The sequence below is a fragment of the Rhipicephalus sanguineus genome, chromosome 3 (assembly GCF_013339695.2).
Source record: "Rhipicephalus sanguineus isolate Rsan-2018 chromosome 3, BIME_Rsan_1.4, whole genome shotgun sequence".
In the NCBI taxonomy this organism is placed as follows: domain Eukaryota; kingdom Metazoa; phylum Arthropoda; class Arachnida; order Ixodida; family Ixodidae; genus Rhipicephalus; species Rhipicephalus sanguineus.
In genome coordinates, this window is record NC_051178.1 from 73825862 (window position 1) to 73839462 (window position 13601).

At 49.0% G+C, this 13601-nt stretch overlaps 1 protein-coding gene across 1 annotated transcript in view; it reads left to right on the forward strand.

Annotated features, from left to right (window-relative positions):
- LOC119386742 (mannose-P-dolichol utilization defect 1 protein) overlaps nt 1–3260 on the forward strand; it is a 76708-nt gene extending 73448 nt beyond the window's left edge. The window contains exon 6 of the mRNA XM_037654024.2: nt 762–3260. Coding sequence (XP_037509952.1) covers nt 762–815 — 54 coding nt within the window. The 3' untranslated portion in view covers nt 816–3260. The remainder of the gene's footprint in view (nt 1–761) is intronic.
- The last annotated feature ends 10341 nt before the right edge of the window (nt 3261–13601 follow it).

Sequence of the window (13601 nt, forward strand, 5' to 3'; positions counted from 1 at the left end):
TAAGATCTATAGACTGTTTTACCGATGGGTTTGGGTGCCGCCATATTGGGCTGTTAAGCTTCGCGTTTTGTATCTTTACAACTAAACGAACAGTGCTACAGTAGACGCATAGGGATGAAAACGGTCGGATTGGTTCGTTCTACGTTTAATGACCTTTCTGATGTGGTAAAATAAGAAAACATTCGTTTAGCAGCCCAAAGTGGCAGCGCCCATTTGTCTGGCATAAAGTCGGCTATAAGAGTTGTTTGTGCTCACCTAAAAAAAAAATGAGGAGACCGAGGAATGTCACTAAGCAGCTTAGTGTGATATTCTTTCAACCCTGCTTTTGTTCAGTTTGAATGAAAAAAATGAGCTAAAGAAAATGAAAGGTAAACCTATGATTTGTTAACTTTGTGACAAAAACCAAAGCAACACTAAGCGGAATTGTTACGGTGAGCAAATGTTCTCGAAACATGCCAAGTTCGGTCTCTGGTTCAGGTTAGTCTTTCATTACAGATTAATTAACTACGATAACCTACAGTATCTAAACATTCTTTCAATGCCGGAGCAAGCGGGCGTGGGAACTTTAGTGGGTGCCATGAGCTGTCTTTAGTCCTTCTTTTCTGTTTAATTTGCCAAATCTTTTCTCACAGTAAGCGTGGCTATATTCCTTTTAGATAAGCACAATTTGATAGCACAGCTTATTCTTCTATTGCTTCAACTCTAAATTCTTTCGACTGCGACTGCTGCATTGCGATCATTGCTGTATCTTTTTTGTGCAGGTTCTATATTACTGGGATGCCACTAACAAGCAGGTTAAAAAGAAGACCAAATAGCCTTCCCAGACTGAAGCGAGACACATCGTGTCGGTGGCTTTGGGAACTTGGACAGTGAAACGAGGATATTGGTGAAAAAAAGCCTCTTTGAAAGAAAGGAGTGTGGTCATCCTCCTTTTTTCTTTTCGTCGTCTTGTGGCTGTGGTCCAAGCAGGTGCAGCTGACAGCCGCCGTTCCTTGCCACCAGGCTGCGTACCTATGAATATACCACAGCGTGGGATAAATCATTCCTTGGCGAGGCATGCTTTCGCCGCCAGTGGCAAAGGTATACACTGGCAGCTGTGTATAGGATTGAAATGACAAATGTTGTGATGCCCTGCTTCAAGATGACGCCTCGTTCATTGCTTTATTAACTGCTGGGTTCTTTTGCTTAAGTATTGTCTGTGTCTTGGTAGACTTCGTTTTTCTCTTTAAGCCTTTAAGAGGGAGCTATCTTCTGTGAAACTGTCTCGATCTTCTCTTGTATTTGTTATCAGATTCCTTCTCATTCCTGTCTTTTTTTGCTTCCCTTTATTTTATTTTATTTTTTCATTTCATTAGCTCCGTGCCAAAGCCACAGTTCTAGCTCAAGCACGAGCCAGTGTAGAGTACACAAAAGTTGTTTCATTGCGTCCCCTTATGGCACAGAACATGAAAAATATGCGAAAAACGCTTGTCATGCAAGTGAAGTCTACAGGCTGCAACGGAATTCGCTGTATGAAATTCTAACGAGATGTAACAATGACACTTATGCTGTTTGCACTGTTTAGGGGACACGCTTTAAGCACACATGTTGGCATTCCATTGTGTAAGGCTAATCACAATATGTGTTGACATATGTTAGCACCCTTGCACTCCTGTATATTCTCGACTAAAATGTCAGATTAATTTTAGGTAACGTGCATTGTTTCGTTCTCGCTTCATTTTGTGCTAGCCTTCGTCATGTGAAGAGTTCACAATGATATGCTGCTTGCCTTTCGATCATGTTCATGATCTTGAAGTTCGTGTTCTGATGAAGTGTACGATGTTTTCTTCAAATTTGATAGTGTTGTACTATAATTTTGCTCTGCCTCCTTATCTTAGGTTGACACCAATTACTACTACTCATAGGCATAAAGTGGTAAGACATCTGGGGATTATGATTGCAACATTTGTATTCAGAGTGAGACTTTTAAACCATAGTAGAAAGAGATCTCAAGTGCTTCCGTGATAGCTTGTCTGCCACTAGCACAGAGGTTGAAGACTGCTGATGGTACAGTTGCAATCACCACCAATCACCTCAAGGGCCTCGTTTTCATGAGTTGATATTTATCAAAATATAACAGTTGTCAGCTGCAAGAATGGTGCACATGAAAAGCACCAGAGTGCATCCTACAAATGTAGAGTATAAACTATGCCAAAGCAGGATAAGGCATCGTTAATGCTAGCAAAAGCTTGAGAAATGCATATACAGTTGCTGGCATGCACAACATGAGACTCAGAAAGAGAATAACGTTTTAGAATGTAGCACTGTAGTAAAATTCTCAAGTGGCACTTTTAAACATGTCACGAAAGCAAGCGATTGAGCTTGCTCTAGCCGAGAAATATTATATGATAGATTCAGCATTGAAGTGAGTCCGCTTTCTATAGCATTGTAATAAAGTACAAATGAAATATACGTCCGGGATCTTTACCCAAAGAGTGTTGCAGTTCTCAAGGTGTGTATTCTGCCTAGGTAATTACTGTCACTTCTAAGTGCACTTTTGGCAACATACATCGCAAGATGGTGACTTTTTGTGCAAGGCCACGTGTACATGTAAATGTTTTGAGAGAGAGAGAACTGTAGGCGAGCGACGTTAAAGGGACCGACAACTGGCCATAAAGTGTCTTGAGGTTCTGGTGCTATTAGGAAGAGTGTCTCGCAATGACAATGATAATTATGGTTTTATTGGTAAACATAATGAACTTCTATCGGCACACAATGTTGCACAAGATGACGTCCTGTTGTTACACACGAACATCGCCAATAAATAAGCGTTCGCCTCCCAGAAATCATGCATTAGCTGTTTCCAGATGACTTCTTGAAGACGAGGAAGGTCGTTGATGTTAGTATGTTTTTCGTTCACTCAAATGTGTTATTGAAGTAACTGATTGCTTCTATTAAAAATGACACTTCTCAGCCCATGTAAACAATGCCATCGTTATGCATCTAATAACATGACAACTTGTATGAATGATTGTTGTACTTGGGTGAACCGCTGTCTGAACAGTGTAAATATATTATATATTGGCAATACTGCATTGTGCATGATGGCATTTCTGCGTTGCAGCTGCTCCGTAATATCTGCAAATGTTACGGAAAAAATTGCCCGTGTTTCCTGGCAATATGTTCTTGTGTTATATGCTATCGTTCACCGTCAGTTATAATTGTTGATGATGTCTTTACATGGTTAACGTTACTGTCAAGAATATTAATTTCGAAAGAAATTGTGTTGTTTCCTTGATTACCTGTGGTTGATTATAGACGTTTTGTACGGTAAGCTTTTTAATGCATCACAGAGAAGGACATCTTCGCAAACAGGTTCTGGGTCGCCTAAAGGGGCCATAAACTTGTGCTTGATGATGAAGCACATTCCGTAGCTAAAAGAAAGAGCTGCCAACGCATCGGCAAAATTTTGTAGTTATGCGTGGCGCGTAGAGTTCACAAGGCCAGTACGAACTTGACATCTTTCTAAAATATTTTTAACAGCGAAACTGTTAAAGCTGGCAGTAAGACGTCCGTTTACAAAAAAAACTCCGCTGCGCCGTCGCGATAGCAACCACCACAGCTGCTGCCACCTGTGCTAAAGTAGCCAAGCCGCTGTCGCCATAACAACCGCCCCAGTTTCTTACACCCTGTCTCAGTGGCAGCGATTTCAACGCATTCAGATTGGCAAGCTTTGTGCGTATTCCGGATCCGCTCGTGGCCGTCTCTTGGCTGCCGCTTCTTCGGTCAAGTACGCTGGATCCAATCGCCGCCGGCGTTGTGATTCCCGCGCTGCAGCACGTCGAGCTGAGGGTCGATTTTCAAGCTTTTCAAGCAGAGGCTTGCTCCCGTAGGTCTCTTCCCTGACGTCATTGGGCAGATTCCCGTAGAGGGCTGCCATTGGCCGACATTTTACGTGAAGTGGGCAGGACCTTTTTATCAACGTGTTCTTTCTTACTGATACTGAGTGTACTAAATTACGCAGTTGGTAGGCTATGCTAGTAAGGAAATCTACGTTTCGAGTTTTTATAACAATTGCGCAGGACCGCTGCAGTGGTCCAGTGGTTGTACTCGGCTTCTCGCCCGAAAGGCATGGGTTCGATCCCGGCCGTGGCGGTCGTATTTCGACGGAGGCAAAATGCTAGAGGTCCGTGTACTGCGCAATTTCAGTGGTATAAATTATCCGGAGTCCTCCATTACGGATAGCCTTTGAGTTGTTTTGGGGCGTTATAGTCCATGAAACCAACCACAAGAATTGCGCACTTGCGAAATGTAGTATTGTCATTTGCTTGCACTCAGCCTTGCTTGCCCTATGGAAATGGGATATTGCCCCAACGTTTGGAATGGAGGACATTTAGGGCGGATGGGAAGGACAGGCGTTGCGATTGTGATATCGTAGCTCTAACTAGGTTTCTGAAAAATGTACTTTGCCATCAGGCACGTAGCCAGAAATTTTTTTCGGGGGGGGGGCCCGAGGCCTAATTGTTCGAAAGAAAGTCTTTCCATGGCAAAAAGAAGAAAAAGTTGCCCGGAAATATAGAAGGTTGGACGAATTTCGGGGGGGGGGGGGCGGGGGGCCCGGCCCCCCCCCCCTTGCCTACGTGCCTGTTTGCCATTACACTTCTGTGAGGCGCAATCACTTTTTCAAAAGCATTTCTGAGACATTGAAAAATGTGCTAAGGGCCCCGTTAAAAATTCTTGGTACGTGCAAGAACAGCTGTTTAATAAGTATGTTGCACAGCTTGTATGATATTGTCACAAGGTAGCAGTGGGCCAGTGGCACAAGGGTGTAGTGGGGCCCACTCTGGAAGAGGGACAACGACGAAGTGCTGAAGGGACAGGCTCCGGTCAGCCATTGTCTCAGCGTCTATTTCTGCTTGTATATATTTGTAAATATACGTTTTCTCGTAACATTATTGGTGGAGGTGCGGGGTACGCCTACCTGCCCGCGTTTCCTCTCGGAAAACCAACACGGAACTTCGGAGCGGTCGTCGCCTCCCTTTTCCTGCAATGACTGACCGAGGATCGCCGGCGCAGCAGCAGCAGCACCAGCAGCAGCCCCATGTGGTTCTCCTGCCTCCTCGAGACCCAGGAACCTTTTCGGGCACTGACAAAGACAAGGTGAATGTGGAGGATTGGGTCGCATTGTACGAGCGCGTCAGCGAGTATTACAGGTGGGACCCCACGTTGATGCTCGCCAACGTGGTCTTCTACCTCAGGGAGACCGCACTCGTTTGGTACGAGACGCACGAGTCGGAATTAACCACCTGGGACACCTGCAAGTCGAAGCTCATCGAGTTGTTCAGCAGGCCATTTGGTCGCCAGCAGGCCGCAAGAAAAGATCTCGAGTCCCGCGTTCAGACGTCGACAGAGTCTTACGTCTGCTACATACAGGACGTACTGGGTCTTTGTCGAAAGGCTGACGCGAACATGACGGAGGCTGACAAGATTGCGCATATATTGAAGGGGATTGCCGACGACGCGTTCAATCTACTGATCGTGAAGGATTGCACCACCGTCGACGCCGTGGTCAAGGAATGTCAGCGTTTTGAGCAGGCCAAGAGTCGTCGCATCAGCCGCCAGTTCGTACGACTACCTAATACTGCAGCCACATCGACCTGCCAAGACCCCCCCACGTCCACGCAGGCTACGTCGTCAGAAAATGTCACCCGCATCGTCCGTCGTGAACTGGAAGCAATGGTTCCTGCTGACGTTCCACAGGCTAACGCGTCCACCGTATCGCTCATACAAGCAGTCGTACGCCAAGAGATTGCGAATCTCGGCATAGCACCTGTTTGCTCTATTCGCACCCCCGAGAGCACTCCTGCCGTCGTAAACCAGATCCCAGTGTACCCTTCACGCTACCGAAACCCTGCTGAATGGAGGACAACTGATGATCGGCCAATCTGCTTTCACTGCTCTCGCGTAGGACACATTGCGCGCCACTGTCGCAATCGGTGGTCGTCGACTTCCTGGAACACCGGGACATGGCGTCGATTTGAAGGCAACTCGCGCAGGTTTTCTCCTCGTTCCGATCTCCAGGCTACTGATGTCCACGTTCCAAGCAGAAGGTTCAGCCGATCCCCGTCACCCCAAGGCCGTCGATCTCTATCGCCGCTTGTTCGTCGATCAACGTCCCCTACGCGACCTGGCCCCTCGACCTCGGGAAACTAGTCCATGCAGCTCCCGGAGGTGGGGCTGCAACAATGACCCGGACTTCAAATCCTCTGTTGACGATTCCTACGCGCCGAAACATTTTAGAAATCTTGGTGGATAACGTTACCGTTACAGCCCTAATAGACACTGGTGCACAGATTTCAGTGATGAGTGCTGGTCTCCGGGAAAAACTGCGCAAAGTGCTCACGCCTCCTATTCAGTGTGCAGTAATAGTTGCCGATGGGAGCACATCAACAGTTCTTGGTATGTGCACCTCTCGCGTGTGTATTGCTGGCCGTCAGACCATCGTATTGTTCACCGTGCTTGCGCAGTGCCCACATGACGTGATCCTCGGTCTCGACTTTCTTTCGACGCACTCCGCTCTTATCGACTGCTCGACGGGCCTTCTTCAGCTGGAACTCCCTCTAGACGCCTACGTTGACCACGACGCTCCCAGTCGCTTATGTGCCATGGAGTTTGTGCATCTTCCGCCTCAAGCCGCGACGTACGTCCAGCTTATCCCTGATCCACCTGTGCGCGATGGTGAATATGTTGTTTCACCGATTACCGACGTTGTCTTGAAGTATTCTGTCGCCGTACCGCACACTGTCGTCACAGTATGCCGCAACCAGACTTGTTTACCTCTCTTGAACTTCGGTCTTACCACCCATGTGCTGCCTGCAGGTATTACGCTCGGCGTCGTGTCGTCACTGCAAGATTGCCATATCTCTCAGTTATCGGCAGGTGTTCCTAGTCACCATGCCAACTCGCTCACTGCACTCGACCTTGCACGCACTGACATTGAGAAAATGATAGCGCCCGATCTTCCGCCCACTGAAGCACAAGACCTGCGTGTTCTATTGACATCCTATGCCGATATCTTCGATCTTGACAACCGCCCTTTAGGCCAGACATCGGTTGTGACCCACCACATCAACACCGGCGATGCCAACCCAATTCACCGGCGCCCTTACCGTGTGTCCGCTGCCGAACGCGCTGTCATCCAGAAAGAAGTCGAAAAGATGCTCGCCAAAGGTGTCGTCGAACAATCGGCTAGTCCGTGGGCATCTCCTGTCGTGCTTGTAAAGCAGAAGGACAATACATGGCGATTTTGCGTTGACTACAGGCACCTCAACAAGGTCACTAAGAAGGACGTTTACCCCTTGCCACGCATCGATGACGCACTCGACTGCCTTCATGGCGCCAAGTTCTTCTCATCCATTGACCTTCGATCTGGTTATTGGCAGATCGCTGTTGATCCGCAAGACCGAGAAAAAACCGCATTTGTAACCCCAGATGGCCTGTACCAATTTAAGGTCATGCCGTTTGGGCTCTGCAATGCTCCCGCCACCTTTGAGCGGATGATGGATTCCCTTCTACGCGGCTTCAAGTGGTCAACATGCTTGTGCTACCTGGACGATGTCATCGTTTTTTTCACCAACATTCGCAAGCCATCTTGAGCGGCTCTCCACTATTCTCGAGGTATTCCGCAACGCTGGTCTACAGTTGAACTCCTCCAAATGCCGTTTTGGCCGTCGTGAAATAACTGTACTGGGTCACCTCGTTAACGCAGCTGGCGTCCAGCCTGATCCCGACAAAATTCGCGCAGTGACACAATTTCCCGTACCCTGTTCGGCTAAAGATGTCCGCAGCTTTCTCGGGTTGTGTTCCTATTTCCGCCGCTTCATCCGGAATTTTGCCGATATTGCGCGTCCTCTCACAGAACTACTCAAGAAAGACGTCAGCTTTACTTGGGGTTCACCTCAAGCTGCTGCGTTTTCGGCGCTCGTTACAGCCCTCACAACTACTCCAGTATTAGCCCACTTTGATCCCACCGCCCCGACAGAGGTTCGCACCGACGCTAGTGGCCATGGGATTGGTGCTGTTCTCGCTCAGCGTCAACACGGACGAGACTGCGTCATCGCCTACGCCAGCCGACTGTTGTCCACGGCGGAGAAGAACTATTCAATCACCGAAAGAGAGTGCCTTGCTCTAGTTTGGGCAGTTGCTAAGTTTCGCCCATACCTGTACGGCCGCAGCTTTACTGTTGTAACTGACCATCACGCCCTGTGCTGGCTCTCTTCGCTCAAAGATCCCACGGGCCGCCTCGGTCGTTGGTCTCTCCGCCTTCAAGAATACACCTTCTCGGTGGTTTACAAATCCGGCCAACTCCATCAGGACGCCGATTGTCTGTCACGGTACCCAGTAGATCCACCCGACACCGCAGAGAGACCCGCTGAGTCTGGGGTATTCTCAATATCAGACTTCCTCGATATAGGTTGTGAGCAACGCCGCGACTCGGTTTTACGTCCCATCATTGACAGTCTGAGTTCCGGAACTCCAAGCAGTTCTCTAAACTTGTACTGCCTTCACGACGGTGTTCTATACCGCCACAATATGCGCCCCCACGGCACTGAACGCCTTCTCGTCGTGCCTTCCCACTTGCGGGCAGATGTTCTTCGCCAGCTCCATGATGAACCAACCGCCGGTCACCTTGGAGTTACACGCACTTACGATCGAGTCCGGCGCCGTTTCTTCTGGCCAGGCCTCTATCGCTCTGTGCAAAAGTACGTCAGCAGCTGCGACCTCTGTCAACGTCGAAAACGACCAACAATGCTTCCAGCCGGCCACCTTCAGCCTATTGACATCCCCGCCGAACCATTCTACCGCGTCGGGCTCGACCTCCTCGGACCATTCCCCACTTCTGCATCCGGGAACAAGTGGGTCGCCGTAGCGACTGACTACGCCACACGTTACGCCATTACCCGCGCTCTTCCCACCAGCTGCGCAACTGATGTCGCCGACTTTCTACTGCATGACATCATCTTGCATCACGGTGCTCCTCGCCAGCTTCTCACCGACCAAGGCCGATACTTCTTGTCCCGCGTCATCCAGGACATTGTTCGTTCCTGTTCTACAAACCACAAGTTCACAACGGCATACCACCCGCAAACTAATGGGCTTACGGAGCGCCTGAACCGCACTCTCACCGACATGTTGTCGATGTACGCTTCTGCCGACCACCGCGACTGGGACGCAACGTTACCCTACGTCACATTCGCTTACAACTCCTCCAGGCATGACACCACAGGTTATTCCCCGTTTTATCTTCTGTATGGACGTGAGCCATCCCTCCCTCTTGACACGCTGCTTCCCACTGGCTCGAACTCGCCTGTCACATACGTTCTCGATGCCATTGCCCGAGCCGACATAGCACGACAGATTGCCCGAGAGCGCCTCACAGCATCTCAGGCCTCTCAAAAAGACCTGTATGATCGCCGACACCGAGATGTCTCCTATGAACCCGGTTCACTTGTCCTGTTGTGGACCTCATGTCGTCGCATCGGTCTCTCAGAAAAGTTGTTATTTCGCTATGACGGACCATACAAAGTCCTGCGGAAGGTCACTGACCTCACATATGAAATACAGCGAGTCGCCGATTCAGTGCAGTCATCGCCAACGCCATCCACTGTTGTGCACGTCGTAAGACTGAAACCATATGTGCCGTCCACCTCACTACTTCCGTGACCAGCGCCGGGTCGGCGCTTTTACGCCGCGGGGTAGTGTCACAAGGTAGCAGTGGGCCAGTGGCACAAGGGTGTAGTGGGGCCCACTCTGGAAGAGGGACAACGACGAAGTGCTGAAGGGACAGGCTCCGGTCCGCCATTGTCTCAGCGTCTATTTCTGCTTGTATATATTTGTAAATATACGTTTTCTCGTAACAATATGTTTAATCTATGTAAAAGCAAGATAGTCGTCGGTCGTGCGGGTATGTAGCTTATTTACAATTCGCCATTTATTCTCAGTTTTTACCTGTGCTGTCATGTGCATTGTATGCGCATGCTTTGCCCTACCATAGCCTCTTTCACGTTGCATAGAGTAAGAAGGTACTGGAGGGTAGGCACAAAATGATGCGGCGAAGTTAAGAAAGGTAGTGTAATAAGCATAGAATGCTTCTACTTCACTACTCGGACGCAGCAGACGCCAGGCTTCTGAAAGAAAATATGCTGTACGAAAGATAATGTAGACTGGGGATGGTGCAGAAAACTACATGTGGCTGGCGGAGTGAAAGAGACCATGTCATAGTACTTAATCCTACTGTTATGTATTTCTTGTGATTTTACTGCTTTTCATCTCTTGTGCTTGTGGGCTCTATGCAACTTTTTTTTCGTGTAATAATATTTTTTATTCTGTTGAAGCTGTCTTACGAGTTTATTTTTGAGCCTGCTTGGCTCGAATAATGCTGATGTGCGTGCAGCGTTCCTTTCTGAAAGGGCAAAATAGTGATCTACCCTACTGTAACATGAAGATACAAAGCAAATCTATTCGTGTGGACTATATATGTGTAGCTTCTTCCCACACACTGAGTGGTGGATGATTGGTCGTTCTTTTCAGGAGCGTTTTCCGGCCCTATCGTCGTCCGCAAAAATGATTTGCATGTACATAAAGTGTTACTTTCTGTACACAAATGCTAGTTTAGCTTTACGCTAGCGCATTGTTAAAGTGCGTTTTATGGGACGTGACCCTCTCATAATACCACGAGTAGAGAAATATGCATCATTCAGTCTTCACTACACGCAATCCGCTGCGGTGGTATAGTGGTTATGGTGCTCGGCTACTGTTATGAATTTCGCGGGTTCGATCGCGGCCGCGGGGGTCGCATTTCGATAGAGGCAAAATGCTAGAGGTCGGTGTACTGTGCGATGTCAGCGCACGTTGGAGAACATTAGATGGTCAAAATTTCCGGGTCCCTCCGCCACGGCGTGCCTCAGAATCTAATTGTGGTTTAGGATCGTAATATCCCACAATTTATTAATAGTAGGAATACACGCACTTTATTGTCAACTGCATAAACTCGTGCAAGTACCAGCAAAGTGCTAAATTTTGGATCTTTTTCTCCTCATTACTTGAAGGATAGATTGCCTGTGTAGGCAGGCTCTCACGTAGCCCTATTTGCAAGATGTATGCCATCAATCCTCTAACTCCTTTATTTTCTGCGGCCTTGCAAATTGGGTTGTAGCGTTATCAGTTCCGGGTCCATACAGCATCTGTCCGCAGCAGTGCAATTTATGACCACGGATCACACTCTTTCACACATCGGTGCTTTTAAAGCACCGATGTGTGCTTTCAAAGCACGAAGCTTCTTTGAAGCAAGCTCAATGAACCAGTTCGCTTTTCGAGCTGAAAGCAACACACAGCAGGTTTGCCGAGACTTAAGCTCCATTGTCATTCTGGTAAACAGAATGGAAACGTCACGTGAACTTATTTTTCTGCACCTCAGCGGTCAACTCGCAAAGTTACCCCTTCACTTTTTAAATAAAGCTGAGGTTATTTCGAGGGGTAATATCGGTCACCACGCCGCTCGGTATCAAAGTTTCAATACACCTTTAGCAGAGCCCGCCGCTTTCGCACCGAGTAGCACGATGATAAAGCTTGCGAGTAAACTTAATATTGATCACATGGCCAACGGGTACCGCTTGTTCAAAACATTGCATAACATCTCGCTGTGAGGTAAGAGGCACTTTGTGTTCTTTATTGTGCATGTAAACACTTTTTGCCACTACTCCAGCTAACAAGTGCTCAGCTCCCCTAAATCTTTGTGAGCGTCAACTTAATAGCATTTACCTGCAGCTCTATGGGTCTCTGGCTTACTCAAGCTAAACAGTGTAACAGGGCATTGGACAGGACCAATGTAAAGACACGGACAACGCACTGGCTTGCAAGGAAATTTTATTGACAAAAGAATGTTACATTCGCCGCAAGGACGAAGCGGTGAATCCGGTAGCAACAAATTACAGTGTTATACGAAGTAAGGCTAGCAGCTAGCTCCTTTAGGATCCGAGCTCGCGTAACCCTACAAAACACTGGCGTAATGAACTGCAGCCCCTCCTAGCAGCGAAGCGGTTTTCGTGCTGTCTGTCGCCTCAACGATTCCTCAACGCGAAGTACGCGGTGACGGCACAGCACATACGGTGGTATGAGCCGTCTACTGACCTCAGTCAATATAGCGCCCGTTTGCTCAACGCGATGTACGCGGTGAGGGCACAGCACATACGAGGGTATGAGCCGTCTACTGACCTCAGTCAGTATAGCGCCCGTTTGCTCAACGCAAAGTACGCGGTGAGGACACAGCACGTACGAGGGTATGAGCCGTCTGTGGACCTCAGTCAATATAGCGTCCGTTTGCTCAACGCGAAGCGGTGAGGGCAGAGCACATACGAGGGTGTGAGCCGTCTACTGACCTCAGTCAATATAGCGCCCGTTTGATCAACGCGAAGCGGTGAGGGCAGAGCACATACGAGGGTGTGAGCCGTCTACTGACCTCAGTCAATATAGCGCCCGTTTGATCAACGCGAAGCGGTGAGGGCAGAGCACATACGAGGGTGTGAGCCGTCTACTGACCTCAGTCAATATAGCGTCCGTTTGATCAACGCGAAGCGGTGAGGGCAGAGCACATACGAGGGTGTGAGCCGTCTACTGACCTCAGTCAATATAGCGCCCGTTTGATCAACGCGAAGCGGTGAGGGCAGAGCACATACGAGGGTGTGAGCCGTCTACTGACCTCAGTCAATATAGCGCCCGTTTGATCAACGCGAAGCGGTGAGGGCAGAGCACATACGAGGGTGTGAGCCGTCTACTGACCTCAGTCAATATAGCGCCCGTTTGATCAACGCGAAGCGGTGAGGGCAGAGCACATACGAGGGTGTGAGCCGTCTACTGACCTCAGTCAATATAGCGCCCGTTTGATCAACGCGAAGCGGTGAGGGCAGAGCACATACGAGGGTGTGAGCCGTCTACTGACCTCAGTCAATATAGCGTCCGTTTGCTCAACGCGAAGCGGTGAGGGCAGAGCACATACGAGGGTGTGAGCCGTCTACTGACCTCAGTCAATATAGCGCCCGTTTGATCAACGCGAAGCGGTGAGGGCAGAGCACATACGAGGGTGTGAGCCGTCTACTGACCTCAGTCAATATAGCGCCCGTTTGATCAACGCGAAGCGGTGAGGGCAGAGCACATACGAGGGTGTGAGCCGTCTACTGACCTCAGTCAATATAGCGCCCGTTTGATCAACGCGAAGCGGTGAGGGCAGAGCACATACGAGGGTGTGAGCCGTCTACTGACCTCAGTCAATATAGCGCCCGTTTGATCAACGCGAAGCGGTGAGGGCAGAGCACATACGAGGGTGTGAGCCGTCTACTGACCTCAGTCAATATAGCGTCCGTTTGCTCAACGCGAAGCGGTGAGGGCAGAGCACATACGAGGGTGTGAGCCGTCTACTGACCTCAGTCAATATAGCGCCCGTTTGATCAACGCGAAGTACGTGGTGAAGGCACAGCACATACGAGGGTATGAACCGTCTGCTGACCTCAGGCAATATGGCGCCCGTTTGCTCAACGCGAAGTACGCGGTGAGGGCACAGCACGTAC